This window comes from Pinus tabuliformis, chromosome 2_2 (assembly GCF_031772625.1).
Source record: "Pinus tabuliformis cultivar Carrire ecotype Pingquan chromosome 2_2, CPIR1, whole genome shotgun sequence".
Classification (NCBI taxonomy): domain Eukaryota; kingdom Viridiplantae; phylum Streptophyta; class Pinopsida; order Pinales; family Pinaceae; genus Pinus; species Pinus tabuliformis.
The window spans coordinates 274,157,699-274,182,695 of record NC_142300.1 but is presented as its reverse complement, the minus strand read 5'-3'; the positions used below and the strand labels follow the sequence as shown (position 1 = coordinate 274,182,695).

The 24,997-nt window shown below is 38.1% G+C and overlaps 1 protein-coding gene and 1 non-coding gene across 5 annotated transcripts; one reads left to right on the top strand and one right to left on the bottom strand.

The window, feature by feature from the left end:
- LOC149192359 (putative NOT transcription complex subunit VIP2) lies at positions 1–24,997 on the bottom strand. 4 transcript variants are annotated; one of them, XR_016254348.1, is made up of 15 exons: positions 24,286–24,997; positions 23,056–23,180; positions 20,603–20,714; positions 20,328–20,494; positions 19,774–20,161; positions 3,838–4,035; positions 3,575–3,676; positions 2,546–2,634; positions 2,161–2,367; positions 1,595–2,008; positions 1,445–1,497; positions 1,228–1,269; positions 937–1,100; positions 710–818; positions 1–411 (listed from the first exon to the last, which is right to left on the bottom strand). XR_016254348.1 is itself a non-coding variant. In XM_089404565.1 (15 exons), the coding sequence occupies exons 2-14, from the start codon at positions 23,092–23,094 to the stop codon at positions 759–761; spliced, it is 2,010 nt and encodes a 669-aa protein (XP_089260691.1). In that variant the 5' UTR covers positions 23,095–23,180; positions 24,286–24,996; the 3' UTR covers positions 1–411; positions 710–758. The 4 variants fall into 4 exon arrangements, 3 of the variants coding, with proteins under 3 accessions (XP_089260691.1, XP_089260689.1, XP_089260690.1); XM_089404565.1 differs by having other exon boundaries at positions 962–1,100; positions 24,286–24,996; XM_089404563.1 differs by lacking the exon at positions 1–411 and having other exon boundaries at positions 428–818.
- On the top strand, positions 20,603–20,686 carry LOC149192360 (small nucleolar RNA snoR35). Its single transcript, XR_016255265.1, has one exon. It is a non-coding gene; the product is annotated as a small nucleolar RNA snoR35 (small nucleolar RNA).

The window sequence follows — 24,997 nt, the reverse complement described above, 5'->3', positions numbered from 1 at the left end:
CATTGATGAAGCTCTCCCAAACGAATTACCTTGCACTCGTATTCATAGTAAGAACGCCCTGGTACATTTTGATTTACTCAAAACAGGCTTAATTTGCAACAAAAGCTGATGGGCTAATTTTGATATGATGCTTGTTCTGCCCACCAGAAACCCAAGCAAGAATAAATCTTCGAGCAGAATCCCATATTTTAACCAACTACTACTTTTCGGAAGACATGTCACGGTGATGTCAAACTACAACTTTCGTAGTTGACACCTGATTAAAGGAATCAGGAAATATCATTATTTGAGTTATATTTTCAAAAGAATTCGGCTGCCTTGGACTGAAATTTTCTATATCCAAGGAAGAAAGTAACTCTGCTTAGTCAAATACGATTTGAAGTGAAAATATGGTAAGCCTTAGATATAGACCTGCAGTATTCAACCATACATGATAAACACAGACTGAGAAGAATTCATTAACTGCTGAAATATCCTTCAGAAAGCACCATATACTCCTCGCTATTTTGCAAATTGCAACTGATGCTAAGATTTATCAGCATCTTACACGAGAGAGGGAGAGAGAAAAGGGGAGGGAGGTGGGGGAAACTTTAACTGGCAACTAGTTTATCATGCTCTATCTCAAGAAAATAAAGCATTAATCTTTCTCCATTGTACAAAAAAATGAATGAAAAACAAAATATTACTTCGGCAGGACATTGAACATTACAATGTAAAAATTTGAGAATCTCCAGTCTTGGACAATGCCGCAGGTTTTGCTAATGCTGAGGCAAATGAGGCCTATTCTCCAACTTTTCGTAGTATACCAAAAAGTTGTCCTGCAATGTGATCAGATTTTCAAACAGACTTAAATATTGGAATAAAACTTAAAATCAAAAGGTGCTATCAACTTCAACTAATCAAAATAAGGCAGTGTAGGCATTGTTGACCACAAGCCTGATAGTGGAGATGTTTTAACAACCTTCCGATCCTTCTCCCACGTAACTGGATCAAAATAAAGATAAGAACCTCGCTCGTATGTATTTGTCTTGACAAGTGGCTCTACATCTCGTATAAACCACAACCGATGTTCTCTATGATAAAACCAGCCTCTATTATACCTGCATTTAAACAAGTACCTTTAATATATACCAAACACTAGGACGTCTCAAGCTACATGGTATTTTAACTTATGCCCTTCAATGCAATATTCAAGTGTCTCAAAAAAGTGAATAAAAAGAAACTTACAATTCATTTGCAGCATATAGTTGAGCCTCATCATTAGGCATACTGCAAAGATTACAAAGTCTAATCAATAATCTTATGTAAATGAGAAAATGAAAATGTTCCAAACTATATCTTCTACACAAGTCTTTTGAACGCTACGTGACATTGCAGCTTAAACTATTATATTGTGATCACATCTAAAATATTAAAAACATCAAAGAAGAGAATGCTGGAGCACCTGTAAAATATATAAAAAAGTGTCTCTTCTTGAAATTTTGAAAAATAGCCTTGCTGCATCCATTAAATTGCACAGTATTAAATTGAAAATTCTCAAAAAGGAAAAGATAGCATAGGAACTTGTATCTCTTTATGATTAAGTTCAACTCACCTGTAATCTAGGGGCAGCAGGTTGAACATAACATTGTGGTAACGTGTATTCAGGATCACCTTTTGCAGGTGCATCAGACCAGGGAGAACCAAATGTCTTGTATAGGTTTTCTCTTGAATTTAAATTTAACCCTAAAGTTGTCAGATCTATCCCCAGAGCTAATGTTGTTAGATCAGGGTCACTCATCTTGATAACGCCAAGCAAACCTAGTAATCCAAACTTGTCAATAGGCGCCTGAATCCCTTGCATAGACTTAATACCTTGATCTCTGGCGGACTGACCAACACCTACCATCTGCTGTAACCGAAATTGTGACTGATTTTGATGATGTTGATACTGCTGAATGAGCTGATCATATGAACCCAAGCTACTTGCTGTATTATTAAGCCCAGCAGACCGCAAACCAGGAACAGCCTGAGAACTTTCAATGTTAGGTAGTCCATAAACGCTTGAATCTTATCATACAAAATGCTACTTAATGTTGAAGTAGCAGTATTTACTAAATCTGTAGTCCAAAAAAATAGCATGACAAAATATTTTTCCCAGAATCTTTCCAAAAACACTACCTGAGAGTGGTATGAAGCAGAAACACCATGAGAAGATGGGAATAGATCAGAACCATGTAAATGGAGAAGATCAGCAGTGTTGCCAGATGAAAAAGTGGCTACTGCATTACTGGTTGATAGACCAGACGGACCTTGTTGCTGCTGCTGTTGTTGCTGACGATGAGAAGTGTATGAACTGCCCAATGCGAATCCAGCAGATCTTGACATCTAGAAAAAGAGAATGTCTTAAGAACCATGCCATAGATTTCTATTGAAACTATGCATCTTTATCATTGCATAAAAGATAGTCTACATATCCACCATTTACAGAGTGCATTCAAGAAAATCACTAAACTCGTATAAATCAGTGCAAAGCAAAGTGAATTTTCAACAGTCTCATACTTACAGGAAAATGAGATGGCTGCATCATTGCTATGGCATTTTCATGTTGTTGTTCTTTCTGATGTAAATCCATTGTAAATTCAGCATTTCCTCCTGCAATCAATTTGAGGACCAGAAAGTGGTTCGCAGGAAAATGTAAAATTAGCTGAAAAAGTTCAGTAAATTCCTGGAATGCAAAACACAATTAACAGTTTCATTATGGGATATCACCCTTAATACTCAATATTGAAAACTAAATTACTGATAGGCATCATTAGCATGCTTTACATTATGTGTGACATTACAAACATATTGTTTCCAATACCCACCAAATTTGACCAATTGCAAATCAAGAACATATATAAGAATGTGACAATTTCAATATGAAAGGATTATAATTTATAGTTCTTAATTGGTAAACCGCTCTTTTCATTCTACTATTCAGGGATTCTCATGGCAAGCTAGTTTGTCTGAAGTAATAAATAAAAATTAGTAAATAGATGCTACTGTCGATTTTGAGAAAACTCAGCCCAAGCAGCTAGCTCAACTGGCTATCGCCAATGTTGTTGAGAATTTGGCTGGTTCCATGCCAGCAGTCCCTGGTTCAAATTCCCCCCAGGCAAGGCACACTAGCCTACTAACAGGTTTACTAGAGCAATCCATGAATGTGGGGAAGCATCCCTTGGGTATTGCCACAATGTTTTCCTTTGAAAAAAAAAGCTACGCCCACAGTTTTCAGGTAACAGAGGTTATTGATTTTTGACGTCCATGCACTCAATTAAAAACCATATACTAGAAATGACTCATTTTATTCAACTGTAGATATTGCTAAACTATAAGAAGGTGAAATTTAAATTAACAAAAAAACAAAAAGACATTAACTTATTACAGGTTTTAAAACACCAAAAAAATAAAATAAAAGAAACAACGGACATAAATCCAAAGATTTTGTAAGCTGGACACAAGCTACAAGAAAACCAAATAATTATAAGCACATTACAGAATGGCCATAAGAATGCACTCAAATGAAAAATAGAAAGCTGCCGAAGCATACCTTTAAACCCAGGTAATGCTGGGAAATCTTCATTCTGGATACTGAACTCTTGGCTTTGTTGAACAACAGAATTAACACCAACACCTTGCTTTCTTAGGGAGGCTGCAGAGTATCATAACACAAATACTTTGGTCACTTGATCATCAACGGGAAACAACTATACCTTAAAACCAAGTCAATTTTTTCCTGTGTTGTATAGAATTTCACCAAATGAGCCTTTTAAAGGAACATGCACAAAAATTTGAAATTTCAACCAAGCATACCTAGTTGTCCCTGAGGCCCTCCACTGGAATTTTGACGAGCAGTCAACTGGGGGAAGTCGTTCATGTCAAATGGAGCACTATCATTTGAACCCCCATCACTAGAGAGCTGGCCATTTACCATTTGTGCCTGCCCGTGAACCATTGTTCCCCCAGAAGATGAATAGGTATTTCCTAGCAAAGAGATCATCTGTGGTGATGCTGCACATATGTACAGGTCAAGAGGATCTCTCAGTCATAGAATGTTTAGAATAAAGTTATAAACTAGTCATCACCAAACTCTTACATTATATTTTCAGCCACCCATCATTATGCAAATCATATCAACCTTTAGTATCTTTAAGAGGGATTTGATATTCCCTAAACATACAAGGGAAAAATTCTCTAGTGCAGAAATGGAAAGGGTGAGGAACCTCACATAGACAAATATCTAGATTTTGGCTTGACTAAGGCCACCATTGTTTACATTTACTCTAAAAGGTATGGATTAGTGACTCCCTTTAATTGAATTATCAAAATATCAGTCCATCTTGGAAAAGGCCTGGAGATAAATACTGTCAGAGTTATGGTCAGCAAAAGGACTAAGCAACATAACATAATGTTCAAAGCATTTAACCCCAATCACAGCTGCAGAATGTTTGAGACATTCGACTTTTCAACTGAAATGACAACTGCAGAATGCTTACAACATTCATCTCCGCTAGAAGTTCTTTTCCCTGAATATTTTTTTTAAATTAGGGGCTAAACTGAATTTAAGGACACAATTCAAGCTCCTTAGGTATCTAGGACCTGCATTCATCAATGATCAAGTATGGTTGAAATTTTAACAACTGCTATTGGAACTCATTCAATTAAGCCATGTCTTTAATCCCAAGACACAAATTCCTCTTCTAGGAGGCCTGTTGGACTCGTAGAAACTAAATAGGTCACTCTGTTTTGAGTGGACGAAGGATTTCCCTGTATATTCCACTTTTAAGTCTAATACTACCACTTCCCTCACTACACCTAGTTAAACAGTCAACTTCAGCGAACAAAATACAGAATACAATAACAGGGCAACGATTCACCCCTCTTCTGATTTGCTCACTGGAATCCAGCAATCCAATCTTTGCTGAAATTCACCATCTAATTGCCTGAAATTACAGATTCTGATCATTCACATATGGATTAAGCAGTTTCGCAAACCCCCACTGCACCCATATTATGCAATTTATGGATCTGATATATCCAATTTCATCAAACAAAGACAAGTTCCACCAGATTTCATTCAGAAATCACTAGTATGACTCCTGTTATATACAACACCAGAATAAAAAACCTAATATTAAAACCTTGATAACTGGTGATTCATATAAGAAAAGGGGAAAAGTTTTACGTGTTTGTTCATTTAGCTTATGATCACCTAACCGAACATACAATTGTTTCACTACATGTACATTCACAGAGAATCATCTCAAGGATGGACCAGCTACAAGAAGTTGCCATTTTAGACAGAAAGCAAGTTCAATTCCAATGTGGACATGTTACAGCTAGAGACAAGCTGTGTATATCAAAGGAAACTATACTCATACAAACTCACGAAAATTTAACCCAAGCCAGAACCAAGGTTGAAAGATTTCAGGGGTGCTGGTGAAGGGCTGAGTTTAAGTGCAAGCCTGCAAGGTTCAGGGATGGCATTTTTGAAATTTGGGTTTGTATGGGTACAGCAGTGTAACATTCGACATGATAAAATTGATTATTGTAAGCTGAGTCAAAGTTCCATCATCAATGTGCCAGTGTCTCTTGCATATTTAGATTCTGGTTCAAAATACTCACCAAGTACTCCAAGCTCATCTGCAGTGCTTGTAATTATAGGCAGGTCACAGAAAAATCAGTTTTCTTCATCCATGCATTTAGGATCATCTGTCAGACAGCCCTGATGGGTAGCCCAAATGGTTGAAGCCCCCGCTGCCATGTCTTTGACCCTCTGTCTTGAGGCATGGGTTCAATTCTCCTTGGATGTGTATGGGTGCAGCAGTGTAACATTCGACATGATAAAATTGATTATTGTAAGCTGAGTCAAAGTTCCATCGTCAATGTGCCAATGTCTCTTGCATATTTAGATTCTGGTTCAAAATACTCACCAAGTACTCAAAGCTCATCTGCGGTGCTTGTAATTATAGGCAGCTTAACAAAAAAATCAGTTTTCTTCATTCATGCATTTAGGATCATCTGTCACACAGCCCTGATGGGTAGCCCAAATGGTTGAAGCCCCCACCCCCCCCCCCCCGCCAAGTCTTTGACCCTCTGTCATGAGGCACGGGTTCAATTCTCCTTGGGTCCATCATGGTCAGGCTTCATGGTTGAGTCAGCTGGGCATGAGGCTCCTTCTGGTGGGCCCACCTAAGTTATTACTGGGGAAAAAGAATCATCTGTCACACATTTCCTGGACCTCAATCTTTTGATAAGGAACTTGTAAGGATTCTGAATGTCAATCCAGCTTCTGCATTCTCCCATGTGGCTTCTCTTCAAGTAATGAATAAAACATTAAGTACTCCATTTCCTTTATGGGGAGAAAGAACTGTTCACATCTGAGAAGTATCAATAAAGCAAATGTTTGTAGAGCTGTGGCATGTCTACCATGAAGTGCCCAACAATCTATCAGATCCCTATATACAAACCTATTTTAGAAAGCCTAGATTGTGCCAAACTTAGGTTGCCCACATGAAAATACGGCAAGTTGACTCCAAATTGTGAATGAAAACCTATTTTAGAAAGCCTAAATTGTGCCAAACTCATATTGCCCACATGAAAATACGGCAAGTTGACTCCAAATTGTGAATGCCTTCTCTCATGTAGCATAAATATTCTTCACTGCAATCATCAATACGATCATGACTTTTCTATCAGGGGGAAGGATGTTGATTCCTTGTTTCTCCGATATCATATCATTTAGAATGCAAAGCTTAAGAAATCATATGCATAGGAATGCTCAACTTGTTCAATGTGCCCACATACAGATATATTGTGTTCTGATATTCATATCTGCCATTCTAGGCCTCAGATTGTAGGATAACTTTTGTGAATGGTTCCTTACAACCCCTTCTCAACAGAACTGGACCGAACTGGTCAAAACTGACCAGTCCAATCAGTTGGAAGGAAAAACCGGTTTGGACCAGTGAACCAGACCGTTTTTGGCTGGTTCAGTACCGAACCGGCCTTTTTTCATTGAACCAGATTGTACAATTCTATCAAGAACACTTTAAACGAGAATTTTTTAAGTAATGACTTGTCATTGGGTAAGCCTAGTATTTGACCATATTGCCCTAATAATGCCTAATATTCAAGCCTATGGACCTACTATTGCTATGCAATTCATGGTGATGTTAAATTCTAAAAGCACGTTGTTTTACTTAAATTTTTAACGTTACCATGAATTGACTAAGGAGCTAGGATGTTTGAGAGTGGTTCCGATCATATGGAGAAAGCAGAATTTTAGAACCCACTCAAAATCCAGCAGCCTTAACAACTGTTTAGGATTTCAGGTTGGGGGGATTGGAATGTTTGCACTGGATTTTATAACGTACGAGGGTGTGGAACTAGCATTTAATCAATAGTACCAATCCCTCTATGTACCTTGAAGTTAGTGGCATTGATTGTTGAACTCCGCTATCATGTTTCTACTAGAAATGTACCCATCACTCAAACAAAATCTTGAATTGACATGCTAAGCATTTTCTATCTTATTTTAACGCTTAGAGGGTGATATTGATGACAAAGATCCCAATATAGACAAAGATTTTGATGATATGTAGGTATTTGTTGTAGCATTGATATTTTTTGGATGCTAGAGGCCACCTAGGGCTATTTGTTGATGTATTTTCCGTTTAGAAATGGATTGTATTCAGTGTTACTTTGGTTATGTGCACCCTTACATGCTATATAAATGAGAAATTTTTCTTATTTGTGTGTAGATGGTTTGGATTCATATGGATGTCATGAATATATATGTTTTTCTTTAAAATTTGAATATTGTGTGTTTTTGGTTGACCGTTTTTTTGATCCAGTTTTTTTACCTGTTCCAGTCCGGTTTGACTGATTCTCAGTCTGGGGGGTCTACCAATTCAATGACCACTCCTGTTCCGATAACATTGGCTACCTCCTCTTATAGCCTAGAACACTTTCCCAACATCATTCAATTCACCATTAGGTACTTTGGTACAATCAATGGCACTATGAACTCTTCTAGTGACTCAATCTAAGACTAGTCTACTTTATTATGTGTTACTTTTCTTCTCTTATACAATGTACAGGGCTCTCTTCGAGTGACTTGGACTAAACCTAGCCAACTTTATTCTACATTACTTTTCTTCTCTTTTACATTGTACAAGTTTTCCTTAATCGGATAAACCCTCCTATTTTAACCTTTTTCATTTTACATTGTTGTTATCATCACCTAACTTAAGCAAACCATAGCAAACTTCTAGTAAATAGCATGTTATTGATAATGGTTGCATACAAACATCTGGATTTTTAGTCCATCTTTAATTAAATAGGAAACCCTATCCATTTTGTAGATGATCTCCATTTCATTTTTTAATGCAAGAACACAACACACCATCCAAGAGATATGCTTGTATTGTTGTTGCACTATCACCACTGCAGCTTGCAAATGAGGATTTGCATATATTGCTCACTTGCATAACCTTAAAATCACCCCAACTCATCGTTGGCCTCACATAATGGGTCCTCCAAGAAGACAGTATACCAATTTAATCATTTCATATACTTGTTCAATGAAATAAACCACAAATTTTGCATCATCACAAATATTATTGTTGCACCTCAATGCTAGTGTTTGACTAACATTGCCTCCATGATGACCATGTCACTAACAATAGCAGGACATAAAGTGCATTTCCGCTACAATAGCTAGTGAAGAACATAGAATAAAGCAGATATAGCATCAACTTACTTAAGAAAACAAAGTCCATGCCATCATACAACTAGTGTGTCTCTATGCTTCCATTCGACCTCTACCACTCGACTACTCACCCCAGGCTGCCAGTCATGACCCACTCGCTTGTGAAACCTTACACCCATCATCCACCACATCTTTACCTCTCCTACCACCACGATGTCGCCTTCACATCACTTATCATCTCAACCAACCATTTGCTCATCCCTTGCAACCAATCCCTAGCGCTTGGTTGTTGTGTGGCCCTAGTGTTGTTGTCGGCCTTTTGATAACCCAAATGTTGTCAGCATTGTTGGTCCATGAATCTAGCAAGCCAAAAAGGGTGTTGACCACCCACTTTTTCCCTTTTTTTTAATTCTTTACAAGCGACAAACAACAAAAAAATAAAGTAAATAATGTGTGACCCTACATTGTTCGTACCACTGTACAGATTCGTGCGGCCTTAAACAAGTTTTCACTCCATACGATCACAACCGACTCCTTCTCAGACTCCTCTTCTCCCTTCTGCTACTTGGCCCCACTCGTCGACCCCTTCTTCTTCTTGCCCTTACCTGCAACGATGACATTCTCCTCCTCATCTACCTCACCACTCTGGCTGCCACTCTTGGCACTTCTAGTCTCCTCCTGGATGAAATCATCCCACATCCTCCTCAAGTCTAGAAAATTTTGTCTTGCAACAATGCCATGTATGAATCCATCCCACTGTTGGGTGAAACCATCTAGTGCAATCCTAACCAACTGGTCATCAGGGATAGCCTCTCCCACTGCAGCCAACTCAGCTCTCACCTGTGTGATCTTGGTTAGGTATGAGGTCACATTGTCAGTCTTGGTCATCTTGGTGTTTCTTAGCTCCTACCTTAACTCCATCTTCTTGTTCTCATTGGAACTCTGGTGTAATGTGACTAACGACTCCCACATATTGTGGACAAACTTCTTCTTGGTCACATGAGGGAATAGGTGGTCTCTAATGGCATCAAGAATGATTCTCTTTACTTTTAAATTCTTATTGTTGAACTCACTCAACTAAGCAGGATTTGTAGAAAGTTGCACGACATTCTCCACAATGTCCAATACCTCCAACTCCTCAAACAAAAGCATCATCCTCTCCTTCCAAGGGCCAAAGTTTTCTTCCCTTGCCAATCTATCCTCCACCCTTATACTAGTCACCATGACCATCACAACCAACACAAAAATCTCAATCTGTAAACCCAAAATATGCCTCCTCCTCAAATAACCAATCTCTGGGTATCTGACAGTAGTTTCGGTTCATTGTTTACTAACTTGTAGCAGCATGTAGCTTGTTGGTTCTTATCAGCTAAAGGTTTTCCTCAAATTTGAAGCTTCCTTTCTCAGATTTGGAGCTTCCCATGCTTTGATACCATGTTCAAAAATTTTGTTATGTTGTAGCCCTTCCCAGTTTCAAGTTTTTGCATAGGTTTAATGCCTAAACCCCAACATGACATATGAATGATATAATTGTTAGTTTTGCATTCAACTTGATACATAAGACTACTCTACTCTTTAGATCATTTCACGGCTGATATACGAATTAAATGCAAGCAAATGCAATTTTTACACAAGGATTTTGGTCTAATGACCCTAGAAAAACCCATAAGGGAAAAACCAATGAAAGGAGGATTTATTTGCTTCTCTAGAAGTATTTTACAGTCATTAATACAACCACAGTTCTTATACTTATCTCTTCCCTAAAGAGTGTCTTTGAAGACCCTTTCAGCTCAATATCTGAACTAATAACTTTGTCCCAAGTTCAGCTCTTTTGAACCAGAAATTGCACACATATGACAGCTCCTCCTACACAAGAAGTTCGCGCTCAATGACTAATAATTTTACACATAAATTTCAAACCAAAAGACACACATTCTGCCTCTAAAAACTCAAGTTTATACAGCAGAATATTCACACAGATATTCCAAGTCTCCTCCTTGAAATACAAGCTAGATTCCAAGTATCTCCTCCCTTAAATACAAGTTGGTTCACCCTCTGCAATAGAACCAAAAATCTCGTTCACTGTGTATAGGACTACGTGTAGACAGAACATGGGGAGATTCAAGTTGCTTGTACGCTGACTTTAGCAGAGATACAACTCGACCAAACTTGAAATAGCCCTCGACCTATATGCAAATTCGAGTTCTCCTCTGTACTTAAACTCGACCTCCAAGCTCTTGTAGCTACTCTCTTGTTCCTTGTTGTATATTTTTCTCCCTTAACCAAATTCGTCCTCCTCTCAAAGTCCTTGCTTACTCAAGCTCCTCCTTCGCTCTCCTCAATAGCACACATGAGAACAAAGATAAAAATCCTTTGCCTTTTCCCTTTTGTCTTCTCTAAATGAAAAGAAACCTAACCCTAGAGGTCTAATGGTTGAGATTAAATCTCAACTCATTAGATCAAGGGTGGAGATCATTTTCCTCTCTTGACCCATTCTCACATGTGGTCCCAAACTCCTAGTCACTTTTAATGTTTTGTACCATGTGCACTTTTTCTTTCATAAAATCATTTTAATATTAAAAGGAAATTTTTACTTTTTCTCCCTGAAGTCATATTCAAAACATAAAGTGACTTTATTAAAAAAGATACCTAGCACATATACCAATACAAGTGACTTTATCCCGTGACATTAATATAACTCATAATCTCACATGACAAAAAGGTTATTAATGTATCTTCCTGGGCCAAAAGGATAAATGCCTAGGAAATACTACCTTGGTACCATTTTTTTCAACAAATCTTGGGCCATTTCTGCATGCCTAGACACTTAGGCTTCTGAAGGAGTATCTATCCAGGCTACAAACATCAACACAATTTTTGGCCCTTCTTTGTTTCACTACTAGGGGCATTTGTTATTTCCTTTGAAAAATAAATTTTCTAAAAATTAATGGATGAAATCACCCAATATTTCAAATGGACGACTCTTCTGCATATCATCAATCTGAAATAAGAGTAACTCCAAATACAATGCCTAGGTCCACTCAAAATTCAATTTCCAATGCCATTAATGTGAAGAAACCTACGTTACCGGATCCGCGGGGGGCAAGCGGTGAAACCTCGGATCCTTGAATCCGAAACTGGTACGGATACGGATACGGTGGGATCCGTACGATCAGTTAACAAAATGTATGTCGCAGTTCAAGTGGGTTTGGATCTTCAGTGAACAGTTGATCCAACTCAGTTAATTGAAATTTTATTATCGTTTAACTTCTAGTTTCACTCCTAGTTTAGCTGCAAGGAATTCTATAAAAGGGCATGGGCAAGTCTCGTTGGCAGCGTCGTGGGAGAGCAGGGATCTGTGCGGCGTGTGAGAGTAGGCATTTGTGCGACGTCGTGGGTCGAGCTGTGCAGCGTCGTGGGTCGAACAGAATCGATCCATCCTCCAATTCTTGCGTCGTGGGCCGGGCAGAGGACCATGCGAGCCATCCTCCAGTTCTCGTGGCGTGGGTCGAGCAGAGGAGCAGGCGAGCCATCCTCTAGTTCTCGCGTCGTGGGTCGGGCAGAGGAGCAGGCTCCGCGCGCGTCATCTGTCTCCGGTTCTTCGCGCACATCGTGGGTCAGGAAAAGCAACAGGCATCGTGGGTCGGCCCGCAGAGTTGCAGGCGGTAACAGGCGGTAAGATTTGTATGGTTAAAAACTTAAAAATTATAATATTTTTTATGCGTTAAACGTTATCATATGGTTAAGAATTAAAATAATTTTTTTATAAACAAAATTAAAAGTCGTCGACCCTGGCCCGTGGGCCGTAAGTTATATTAACATAACTTGTAAACATTATAATATTTTTTTTATACGTTGCAGATTATATCAATATGGCTAAAAATTAAAAAAAAAAAATTATAAATAAAAATTAAAAGTCCAGGCCTGTGGGCCATAGGTTATATTAATATAACCTGTAAGTTATAAATTTTTATTAAAAGCCTTAACTTGTAAGTTGAAAATAAAAATTAAAAAAATATTTTAATAATTTTATGTTTATAATTTTATTTCAATAATTATATCAATTATTCAATATGTGTGTTGTTTTTTTATTAATTTATTAGTTTTTAAATTATGTATATATAAAATTAGTTATTTATTTAAATTTTAAATTATTTATTATAAAATAATAATTTAGAATTTTATATTTTTTTTGTAATTTTATTTTGCCCTACACATGCATATATATTTAATATTATAAAAATAATATATTAGGAATAACAATTTAGAATTTTGTTTTGAGAATGACAATTTTATTAATTTTATTTGGTTATCAACGCAGGTGTGATAAACATGGAACCATTACAGCATGAATCTAGTGAAGGAATAAATGTCAATAAAGATCCAAGATCTCCTTTATGGCAGTATGTGGAAATTCTTGGCAAAAACTCTGGTGGTGGTTCGTACAAATGGAGATGTAGTGAATGCAATAGCATTCGAAATGGCTCATCAACTAGGGTGAAGGCCCATCTCACCGGGCAAACCAACACAGGTGTTTTAGTATGCAATGGTCCAAATGGTCCAAATGGCCAACCTGTGACAGGTTTGAGTCCTGCAAAAGTTAAGTTTTATGCATCTTTGCGAGATGTAGCTGATAGGAAATTCAGCAAGGAAAAACTCCCTGTGCAAGCCTCTACAACCAAGTCTTCATTGCCATCTACACCAGCTCTCACAAGTAATAAAAGGCCTACTCTAAGACCTCTTGAAGCAGCATTCAATAACCAGGGTAGAGAAGTTGCAGATGAGCATGTTGCTCGTTGCATCTATGCGAATGGACTAGCGTTCAATTTGGTGCGCTCTCCTTATTGGCAACAAATGATTAAAGCAGTTAATGAAGCACCAAAAGGATACAAGAGCCCCGGGTATGAAAAGGTACGCACCACTTTGTTAACATCAGAAACAGAATTTGTGGATAGACAATTACAATCAATCCGTGATACATGGGCAGAAACAGGGGTGTCCATCATTTCTGGTGGATGGAGAGACCAAAGAAATCACCCTTTAATTAATGTTATTGCAATTTGTCCCCAAGGAGCAATGTTTTTGAAGGCCATTGATTGTAGTGGAGTGGAAAAAGATGCAACGTTCATCTCCACAATTCTTATTGATGCAATAGAAAGTGTGGGGTCACAAAATGTTGTCCAAGTTATCACAGACAATGCAAAGGTTTGTAGAGCAGCGGGCCTGATTGTGGAGAGTCAATACAATCACATATTTTGGACTCCATGTGCAGTGCATTCATTGAACCTTATGCTAGCCAAGATTGGTGAAATTGAGTGGATCAATGAAATATATGTAACATCAAAGGAGATCCAAATGTTTATCACCAATCACTCAATGTCCCAAGCCATATATCGGAGTTTTGCAAAGTTGGAGCTACTAAAGCTACTCCAATTTTAATCAATGTTATTCATTATGAGTTCTCAATTTTAATGTTCAATTTATTTTATGTCTGATTTAAGATTCTACTTTTCAATATGTTTATGTAGGTTGTCGAAACTCGATTTGCTTCCCACACTTTAGTCATAAAGAGGCTTTTGGAGGTCAGACAAGCATTACAGGCAATGGTCATTGACCCTCTTTGGGAATCATGGAGGACTTCAACTTCTAATAGAGGACAAAGAATAAAGTATATCATTCTTAATGATGCATGGTGGGACAAGGTCCAATACCTTTTGCAGTTCACAGAACCAATTCTAACCATGATTAGGGCATTTGACACAGATTTGCCTTGCTTGGGGGAAGTCTATGAAAACATAGATAGTATGTTGGAGAAAATACGGGAAATTATCAAGGCAAGTGAGCATGACCCCTTTGAAGTATTTTACAATGAAGTGAAAGACATAGTTACAAAAAGGTGGAACAAAATGACCACGCCATTACACCTTTTGGCGTATGCTCTACACCCCAAATATTACCATTCCAAAATATTGTCTTTACCTAGTAGAGCAGCACCAAACAGATATTCTGAAGTGGTACAAGGATATAAGACAGCTTTGAGGAAAATCTATAGGGAAGTTGGAATTGCAAAGGATGTACGTGAAGAATTTGGAGCATTTGTACAATCCACTGGGATCTTTTCAGATCCAATAGCCATGGATGATCGGGGGCATATGGATCCTATTACTTGGTGGGGCTTCCATGGTGGAGATAGAACTTATCTCTCAACCCTAGCCACGAGGTTGTTATCACAGGTTGCCAGTTCCTCATCAGCTGAGAGGAACTGGAGTACATATGGCTTCATCCATTCGGTAAAGAGAAACAGATTGGGAGCAGCGAAGGCTGAGGATCTTGTATGTCCATTCCAACCTTCGCCTTCTATCACATTCTACTTCAGAGTATAAAAAGGGTCCAAATAAGATGTGGGATGTGGAACCTGAGATATCTGACTTGAACATGACATTGAATGCCATGACTCACCTTAATCTACTTGAGGATGCTACACAACCACTTCCTACTTCTGCAACAACTTCTAACATTCCTAGCACACGATCGTCTATTCATGATGTAGAGTTGCAATATGTAGATGATGATGATGTAGACCCATTTCATGATTTGTAGACACACCTACTCTATATTATCATATTAATAAAGTGATCATTGATGAAACATTCATTTTGTTTTTACTACTATCATCTTTGTATGAGGCAAGATGCATCATTTCAATATTCAAATTCATAAATTGTCTAATAATTTTAGTTCTAGTGTTGTGATTCACGAATGGTTTTGATTTTAAACATCAAATGTATTTTTTAAAATTTCAAAAAATATTATTATATATTTTTGTACTTGTCGTATCCTCGCCGTATCTGGATCCTAGCTTTTCAAAAATCCAACGGATCCGTATCCATATCCATATTCGTATCCGTATCCGCATCCGGATCCGGATCCGTATCTGTATCCGTCTACTGGTAACTTAGGAAGAAACCCTTGTTGCAATTTGTCAAGAATGTCACTCAAAACAAGAAGAAAATAGTGGTGGTTCAGAGTAATGATTATGCAGCCTTTGCAATCATCCATTTAAGGGCAACTACACGAGAGTTTACCATCATGTATTTGCTATTTCAAGGGATGGAATAAAAGTATGCACCTACTCGTTGAAAAAAAAAAAGAATTGAAATGACTAGATTTCACATGGTTGCCACAAGTGGTATTATTATTGTAGACAAAGGAGGAGGGCAGTGATGTTATTTTTAAAAACCAAAGAGTTATAGGTTCAATGGAGCCTATCAAGAAACAACCAATAACCATGATCAAATTGATGCAAGGAAGAGGTGGATTCTGTTGAAAAATGTGTAACTAGGTTCGGTCTTCATAAATATGAAATGTACTTTTGATTATTGTATATTGTAAAATAAAAGAAAATGTATTATTGTTATTTTTGTAGCATGGGTTTCATGCTCAAGGTCTTTTATTTAGAGGTCAAGCACCCATTGAGTGCTTCGAACTTGAGAAAGAGAGAGAGAGTTGGAGAGACTTGAAGAAGATTGTGCGAGAGAGACTTGGAGAGTAAGAGCAGAACTCCATGAGCCAAGGTTGATTCAGTGTTTGCATCTGCTACTGCTACCAGTGATCTTCTTACGACAGGTTGTTCAAATTTGGGTGAACTTACTCATTCTCTTGATCTCTCATTGAAATTTGTATCTTTGTTTAACAATATCTAACAGAAGAAGAATCTAGTTGGGTTTTCACCATGTGGGTTTTTCCCTAGTCATTGGACTTAAATTCTCTGTCTCATTTTTGTTCTTGGTTGTCTTCTTTTGTGCATTTGGTTTATGTCTACCTACAATTGCTTAACTAATATCAGTAATTGTTTCAGCATTAAACATCAGAATTTCAACAATTCTTAAGGCTTGGAACATAGAGGACATCCCTGAGATGGAGAGAGCTACCATACTCCCTTCTCAAAACTGATAATACCTACTCCCCTAGCCAAGTACTTGCGATCATCGCTTACCTCAATGTGAAACTCCATCTCCTTCTTCAGTTGGCTGATATATTCCTTATTCCCAATCATATGCAAGGATGCTCCAAAATCAATGTACCATACATTGCTGCCTACAGAGCTTGCCATGCAAGCTATCAATGAGAAGTCATTCTCGAACTAAAAAGAAAGTGCATCTACCTCAATCGATGCAACCACATGGTCCTTACTGGACCCCTTCTGCTTAGGACACTTAGTGGCCCACACTGGTGGCAATGGAAGCATTTGATCTTGCTCAGATCTTTCTTCTTATTCTCGCCCTTCTAACTAGACTCAGCCTTTCCTTCGCTCTTCTTGCCCTTGACTTTGCTTCTATTCTCCTCGTCCTTCGTCTTTGCTGAAACTCTAGCTCTCTTCCCCCTCTGGATTTTTTCTTGGACACAATTTGACCATAGTCTTTCCCAATTGGGAAGGTTCTCTCTGCCAATGACTGCATCTATGAAGTCCTCATAGCGCAAGACTCACAAAGTCTTTGTCTGCTACAGTCTCACCCACTCTAGCTAGCTCGTCCCAAACCTAGGTGAACTTGGAAAGGTACATAATGATGGGCTCTCCCTTGCGGATTTGGATATTTCTTAGCTTGTCCTTCAAGGCAAGCTTCCTAGCATCATTGGATCCCTAATACAAATCCTAGATGACTTTCCACATCTCATATGTTGTCTTCTTCCCATGGAGATGAGGGATAATATGGTCTTTGATCCCCTCAAGAATGATTCTCCTGGCCTTGGCGTCATTCTTGTTATGTTGGATCAATTGTTGGGCATCTGTAGGTGGAACTATTTGATTCTGCACAAATTCTAGCACCCCATTATCTTTCAACAACACTGAAATCCACTCCTTCCATGAGCAGAAATTTGAAGCTCCCTATAAACAATGATCTGCCATTAGTCCTTGAAAAGACACACTGCTTATCCAAAATACTGCTCTTCAAATCTCTAGCAAAAGCCTACTGACTGATTCGCACTCTTCACTGACTGAACAATTTTGGTGTTGGTATTTATGCAGAACTTTGCCATGATACCATGTTAAATTTTCTTTGAAACTCTGTGCATACTTAGATGAATTACTGAAAACAAAGCAACTAAAAACTGAAACCGAATTTACTTTCACCAAGACACAGTTTCTTAACAGTCAATAACCAGCAGAAAAATAACACCAGATATAAAAGCACATGCACAAAAAATTGACACGCTTGTTTTAACCAAGAAGCCCAAAAGGGAAAACTTGTTTTCTTTGTTGTGGTATTTTATTGATTGTTCTTTGAGCAAATGGATCTATTACAATTCACACTGCTATTGTAGCTAACAATTTGCCACTGACAATGATATGTGATCTTGTACCTTCATCCTTCTCTTTATAGAATAGAAATCGATTAATGCAGGAGGCCTAGTCAAATTTCAGTTCACACTAATGTCACATGTTCCCTTTGCTAGTTAACCGGAGCAAGTCCCAGTTACACTTGGACTAGCTCTCAGTTAACCAGCTCGAGTTCCTCCCTCAGTCGCTCGCTTCCTCAATCAATCTCTTAGTCGTTCGTTGCCCAAATCAATGCAGCAGTTTCCCAACCTTTTCTGTTATTACAGAAATTCTTCTTGCGATTGGAGTTCACCCTATTGCCTATTATGTGGACCGCTCCTCACGTGAAATGGCTCGTACGGCACTCACTTATCACCTGGAAGTGAAACAAACCAGTTTTTCCCCCTGCAGCCCTGTGGCTATGAGCTCCAAACAACCTCCTTTGCCCCTCCAAAGGTAATCAAACCCAGACTTTGTCGCAGAATAATTGCTAATCTGTCTCATACCAGAATTACATCTCAGAAAATCTTCACAGAACAATATTGCTAGCCACAGCCAGATGAGAGACAGCTCTATGTATTTCGCTGCAAGGTTAGCCCATCGAATCTTCCTTTGCCCAGAACAATCCAAAACTTCTAGATAAAACAGAAAAGCTTACCATATCAGGCCATAAGTGCCAGAATAAGGAAAATGGGTGTCTAGGTAGGGTGGGATCAGCTCCACTGAAACTAGACAAAGCTGACATAAGGTGGGATCACCTCCACCGAAGCTAATCAAGAATATGGGGTAGTAAACCCTCAGAGCCTCAGATCAAGAAAACAGTGATATCAAATCCAAATTGATGATGATATGACTCCAACTCTCCTTTATTTATAGATTTCCCCAATTTGTGTTTTTTGCCCCAGCCGACCCAATGTTGCCCCAACCGTTGGATAATTTATGTTTTCCCCCTTTATCAAGACTATAGCCTACACAGTTGGATAAGCTATTCCGTCCTCCCATGGGCAATTAACCCATTGGGGACATTACAACTTGCATGTATAAGGCAAGGGATGTCTAGCAAAGGTACTTGCAAAAGCTGCCAAGTTCTTGGAACTCTAAAAAGACATTGGAACCTCCTCAAATTTCATAGTATACCCAAGCAACAAAAGAAGAAGTCCTCCTTAATCTCAACATCACCAAGATGACACAGCTAGCAAATAGTATATAATCAATCAATCTCATGGTTTGTCACCATCTACAATCTATGAGAACCCACTTTGAACTAGCCCACAGGGATGCAAAAAGCATGCATCTAATGGCAAAGTGTGTAATGGGGTCAAAAAATAAGTGTGTCCGTCAGATCCATGAAGTGAAAACTTTACATTTATGGTGGCTAACAGTATTGATTTACATTGATGCATGTGTGCATATTGCATGTTTTATGTATATTTTAGAGGACTGTTCACAAGTTCAATAGTTGGTTCTGGTTCTGTTAAGTTTGCTCACTCATTTTTTCCATTCTGCAATTTAATTTCAACGAAAATGAGGGGATCAACAATATAGTTGCCTATAGCATGACATTCAGGTCACCGGTTTAAATATTTGGTGCTTTAAGATTTCCACATGATATCATCGCATTCAATTTCAAGAGATTAAACAATTATTCGAACCTAAGAATAAGAATTAAACAATGCATATTGAACTAAAAGACATCCTGGCTGAGAAAAATGCATACCATGTTGAAGAACACCACTCATTGGCCTGCCAGGCCCTTGAATATTGATATTTCCAGTTCCATTATTTGGTTGCAAATTTGCACGAGATGTTAAACCAGGAGCAGTTAATCCCCCACCACTACTTAAAGTTCTCCCAAGGTTACTACCAGCACCACCACCCCCAGCTAAATTGCCAACAGAACTTGAAATTCGAGGAGCAGCATTACCTACAAGTGGAGATACTCCCAATCCTGCAATAGCACCTCTATTGCCAACTGTCCCAGAAGCAGAACCCCCAGGAACAGAGCCAACTCCATTCATACTACTGCTATATGTATGAGTCCCTACAACATTAAGACCTCCTCGATTTGTCAATCCTGAGTGCCCATGCAAGCCACCATGGGATAACTGCACGTTACAGATCAACCATAACAAATATTAGCCAAAGCTTTCCCCTGTTAAAAAAGTCCATTTTATAGCCAAGATATTGAAAAGCTGAATAAAATACTTTTTAGCCAACAGATATAGTGTTAATTGCCATTGCGAGTAGAAAGATGTACTGCATGGAGAATACCTGGGAGAGTGCAACTGGAATGTTGTTCGATGTAAAACGTCCACTAGATAGGTTTCCAGAGGGTTGATGGACCCCACTTGATGGAACACCACCCAGACCCGAATTTCGGGAAGACAGTGCAGTTGGCATGCTTGGCATGTTGTAGCTACCATGCAAATTATGCATTCCTGCATTTGCACATCTAAAAATATTATCAGAAATTTAACTGCACTGCCAATGATAATGATGATACCAAAAGAAAATTTGCATAAACATATTCAACCTGGAATTCTCACCAGAATGATGAAAAACTGGTGTTGACCCTGATTGACCAGAAAATGATGTTGCAAAAGGCCGTCCTGTGCTTGTAGAATCTGGAAGGTTCGTTGATGAGCTGTTAAGCATGGACTGCAAGCATAAGTTTCCATCAAACATGTAAGGCAACGCAATCTGTGCCTCATTACAGACCAACTTAAAAACATAAATTCTACATGTTTGTTAATACAAACAAACAGATAGCTCGAGAAGTGGAACATTCAGATAATATGAATTCCAAACAACAATGCCTGTAGAGGCAAAGAAATCTAAGTTGAGAAACTAGAATGACAACTAAGCACAAGAAATAAAAGGACGTTAATTCTTCAAACATTGGAGGACAATGGCCATAAGCATTCTTTAAAGGTCAAAGACGCCATCATGACAATATACAAGCAAAAAGTATTTAAAGCCATCATCTTCATAAACAAGAAAAAGTATTAACAAGAGAAAATTCTACGGAGATCAATGTTAGGATTTAGTTGCAAAACTTCAAAGGAGAAAAACAAAATAGTTGGGGGGAATTCTTTTTGGCCTGCACAGTTCACTAGTGGTTGCTACAGTGATAGAATGGCAAGGGATTAAAATCAAAGTTTGACTGACCCTCAGCCAGAAACTCATTTCATTGCCTATACAAGTTAGAATCACAATTTGCCAAGTATAACTAACCAAGCACATCCCACTAACTTTTCATGATGATGAAGACTATCATGAAAATGAAGCTGTGGGACTTTGATTGGAAGTCATGATTATCTAAAATGGACAAGTGCAAAAGTTTAATCCAAAGCTATCATGCACTTTAAATTTACAGTCCATCACATAAATGCCATATCCCCCTAAGTGGAGAAACATGGTGTTTGAGTGAAATGGAATGAATTTCTCCGATGCCAAAAGAGGAACAAACACTAAGAGAAGGATGCTGCAAGCTCTTGTATGAGAAAAAGTGCAGCATGGAGAGAGATTCAGCGATGATCCTCTCTAGAAATAGAAGGGAATTGAAGAAATAGTGTTATGGATTCTCCCTTAGATGAAGTAGCATGAAATAAATCAACAGATATGGCATTTGCACCCTTTGAAAAACTAACCGGTCTGACTTTGTCCATAGAGACAGTAGATTCTAATGGAATGCCACTGGGACTATGTTTGTACTTAGCAGGCAAAATAGATGTTACGAGGCAAACAGACTCAACACACATAATGTAACATCAACAAATGCCAGAGACAATTCAACACAAGTAAAGTTAACTTTGATTGAGTTACTGGAGTCAGGGCTCAAATGCATATCCTCACTCAACTGCCAACAATTTATTGCCACCTGCCCACATTCTAATATGGTGAGAAATAATAGGTGACAAGTGAACATGTACCAGGGCTTAAACACATCCACACTTATTAATTGCCAACAAGCTATTGCTATGTGCCCACATTCTAATATGGTGAGAATTAATAGATGACAAGTAGCAGTATGTCATATTGCATATTCTAATTGTAACTCAGTTAATGAGACAAACTGCAATCAATCTCTTGATGGTCACTTCACACATCACTGCAACGATTACTCCCCAATAATTGCTCCATTGACTGATCTATTCCAATTTTAGGCTCTCTATACTTTCATTAATAACTACTAACTTATAAACTATAGTGTGCACCATTCAACAATCTCCTTCACGCCTTCTGTCATCTTATGCAAGTGTTCATTGTTGTCCCATTTGTGCGCATATCATGAACAAGAAAGCAAGAGATGTAAAAAGAAACCTGGCAAATGGAAGCACAACGCAATATATATAACATTGGGATGTTAGAACTGGCTTTCTACCTATTTCAGTTTTATCTATGCTATATAACCTTCACAACTGAGTTGCCCAAATACAAATTTGGGTATATAGTGAAAGCTGCTTCTTACACAAAGAGAGCATGTTTCTTGCATAAAGAGGGTGTGCTGGGATAAGGAATTGAGGGAATAATCAGTATGTATTAGAACTGGTCTAGGAATAGAAAAAAATCTCGTACAAATTTCTAGCATATAAATATCAAAAAGGGGTAGTTACTTTATTTAGTTATCCGAAGAAAATTATGAAAAATAAAACCGGTGGGAATTCACCTAAACTCAAGTAACATTTCATTATTGTTTGTGAAATAAGTTTTCACAGATGGTATGAAGCCTGCCATTGAGGATGCCCTAAATAAATTCTAAATACTAAGAATAATAAGAATGATTGGACATGCTCCTAATTCAAGTGACACTCTAAAATTTTAAATGCGGCATATTTTTCATAATAAGAACCACAATTGATATTCAATTTAATGAGTTAATGCAAAACCTCAAGTGTAGAGGATTACAAAGAGAAAGGAACGTTCTCCATTGTGGCAAAGAATAAAAAATAAGAAATAGAGGATTTTTGTATGAGGGATTTAAAGCTTAATTACAGACCTCTTTGGCATTGGCATCATGACGATAAGGGAAATACATATTTGAATCACTCAATCATAAGCTTTATGCATCATTTCTCCAATAAAAGAATAGTACTTTGGCTGCTTTGACTGTTACAAATGTACCTGCTGGCAAAACAGAGAAAGTACAACATCACATTTCAAACTATTTCACGATTTTAAATATTCACAACAATATTCACAAGTTGTCAATGAAGTCATCGCTCTGCCACAAAGACACCAGCATGTTATGAGTACCAAGTGCAAAGTCCTTGGTGATTGTGATGGAAGAGTGCCCCACTATAATAGCAGCTTACAAGAAGAAAATTAGACAGGTGCAATGCGTCTCTTTTGAGTTTAAAATAACTTTGTATTTAAACTTAAAGAGATATAATCAAATAAAACCATCATTTTGACGTCTGATTGTTGGTATGAACAATCAATTTTTAGAGGACATATATTAATATGAAATAAATGATGACAGTGGACCTGAGAAAGAAGTCTGCAATATCTTTCAACATGAAACAATATTTCAGAAGCTTTCCATAGGGAGGTTAGATCTAGAGAGGAGTAGCTAAAAATTTCTACTTACAGTCAATCATTTACAGTTTCTCCTGCCAGATATAATAGATGAGCTTTGAATGGTTGCAGTTTTAGGTTCTTTGACTAGTGGATCACCCGGTAGGATTTTGGCCAATGGAGCTGCTTTCATTCAGTAAAGAGTTCTTCATATAAAATGAATGCGTTCAAAATGTTTAACCGGTAAAATAAAGGGTAGTGCAAAACTTTAACCGTCGTAAAAATTTGATGTGACAGGTAATGTGAAGGTGAAATTCCAGTCCTGGCTGCGGGTATTTTTGGCATTATAGTTTTTTGGCTATGCTTGTGGAGGCCGTTTTCCCGACTCACTTTTTGGTAAGGCCCCGTTACCTGGATACACTTTAGCGGTATACACTTTTTAATCGTCAGAGGAGACTTTACATATATAGTTATGGTAAATATATTTTGGCTCTGAAAGGTACGTAAACCATCACAGACTGACAGATTGTTATACAGATCTAATTTAAATCTTAGAAAATCAAGAGTCAGGAGCGATTTGCTTTAGTTTAGCGCGGAAAAATGAGATTAAAAAAAATTGCCTTGACTAGCTAGCATGCGTTTCATAACACAGGAGGCAAATGAAAATTCAAAAAAAAAACTATAGACAATTTAAATATAAGGGGCAGTGTACCTGTAACTTAAATATCCGCCATTTTCCGTCAGAATGATTGTAACCCTCACTGGACCCGTACAAATGCACGCCGAATCACGTTTAGAACTATAAGCCTAAAGATTTTTTCTCCTGTCTCCCACTCTTTCAGCAAGCAAAACGCTGCAGCACAGAACTGGCCTAAATAATGTCTATGCAGAGCTCGGCCGATTCACATAAAAGCAAAAGTATAAACGCAACCGCCAACCACAATCTCTGACACCCGAGATGGCGAGATTTTCAAGGGAAAATTTGTTGAAGTCTTTTCAAAAGGTCAAAATAATAATTTCGCTGTCGACCTTAGAAACCCTTGAAGAAGTAAATATACTATCGCGACGCATCCAGAACCGGAGGATTGGCACCGAATCTTCGGTCAAAAACGGCAAAACGCCTGCTACACCGAAGCCAATTGCAAACAAAAAAAAAAAAAAAAACAAAGAAAGAAGTTTTTCTTGTTTTTTTCTCTTGAACTGCTGCAAAGATTTTACCGATTCGGTTCAGAAAATGAGTCCCGAGAGGTCTTGTGAGTATTAGCCAAAAGGAAATTTGACTGTTTTCGGAAAGTTAGCAGTGCTTCAAACCTAAGTCGAAAACATTTGGGCTTGAAAGTGGATTCGGATTCCGCTGAAAGTTTCTGATCCAGGAGCGTGGTGGGTTATATAGAAGACGAAGGCAACGGGGAGATTTGGGTTGG

Bases quoted from the DNA above. Each gene is read 5' to 3' on its own strand.
- LOC149192359 (XM_089404563.1), bottom strand. From the start codon at position 23,094: ATGTATTTCCCTTATCGTCATGATGCCAATGCCAAAGAG. The intron at 20,715-23,055 runs GTCTGTAATTAA...TTATGCTTGCAG, and splicing joins ATGATGCCAATGCCAAAGAG to TCCATGCTTAACAGCTCATC. The intron at 819-936 runs GCTTGTGGTCAA...ATCACATTGCAG, and splicing joins TAAAACATCTCCACTATCAG to GACAACTTTTTGGTATACTA.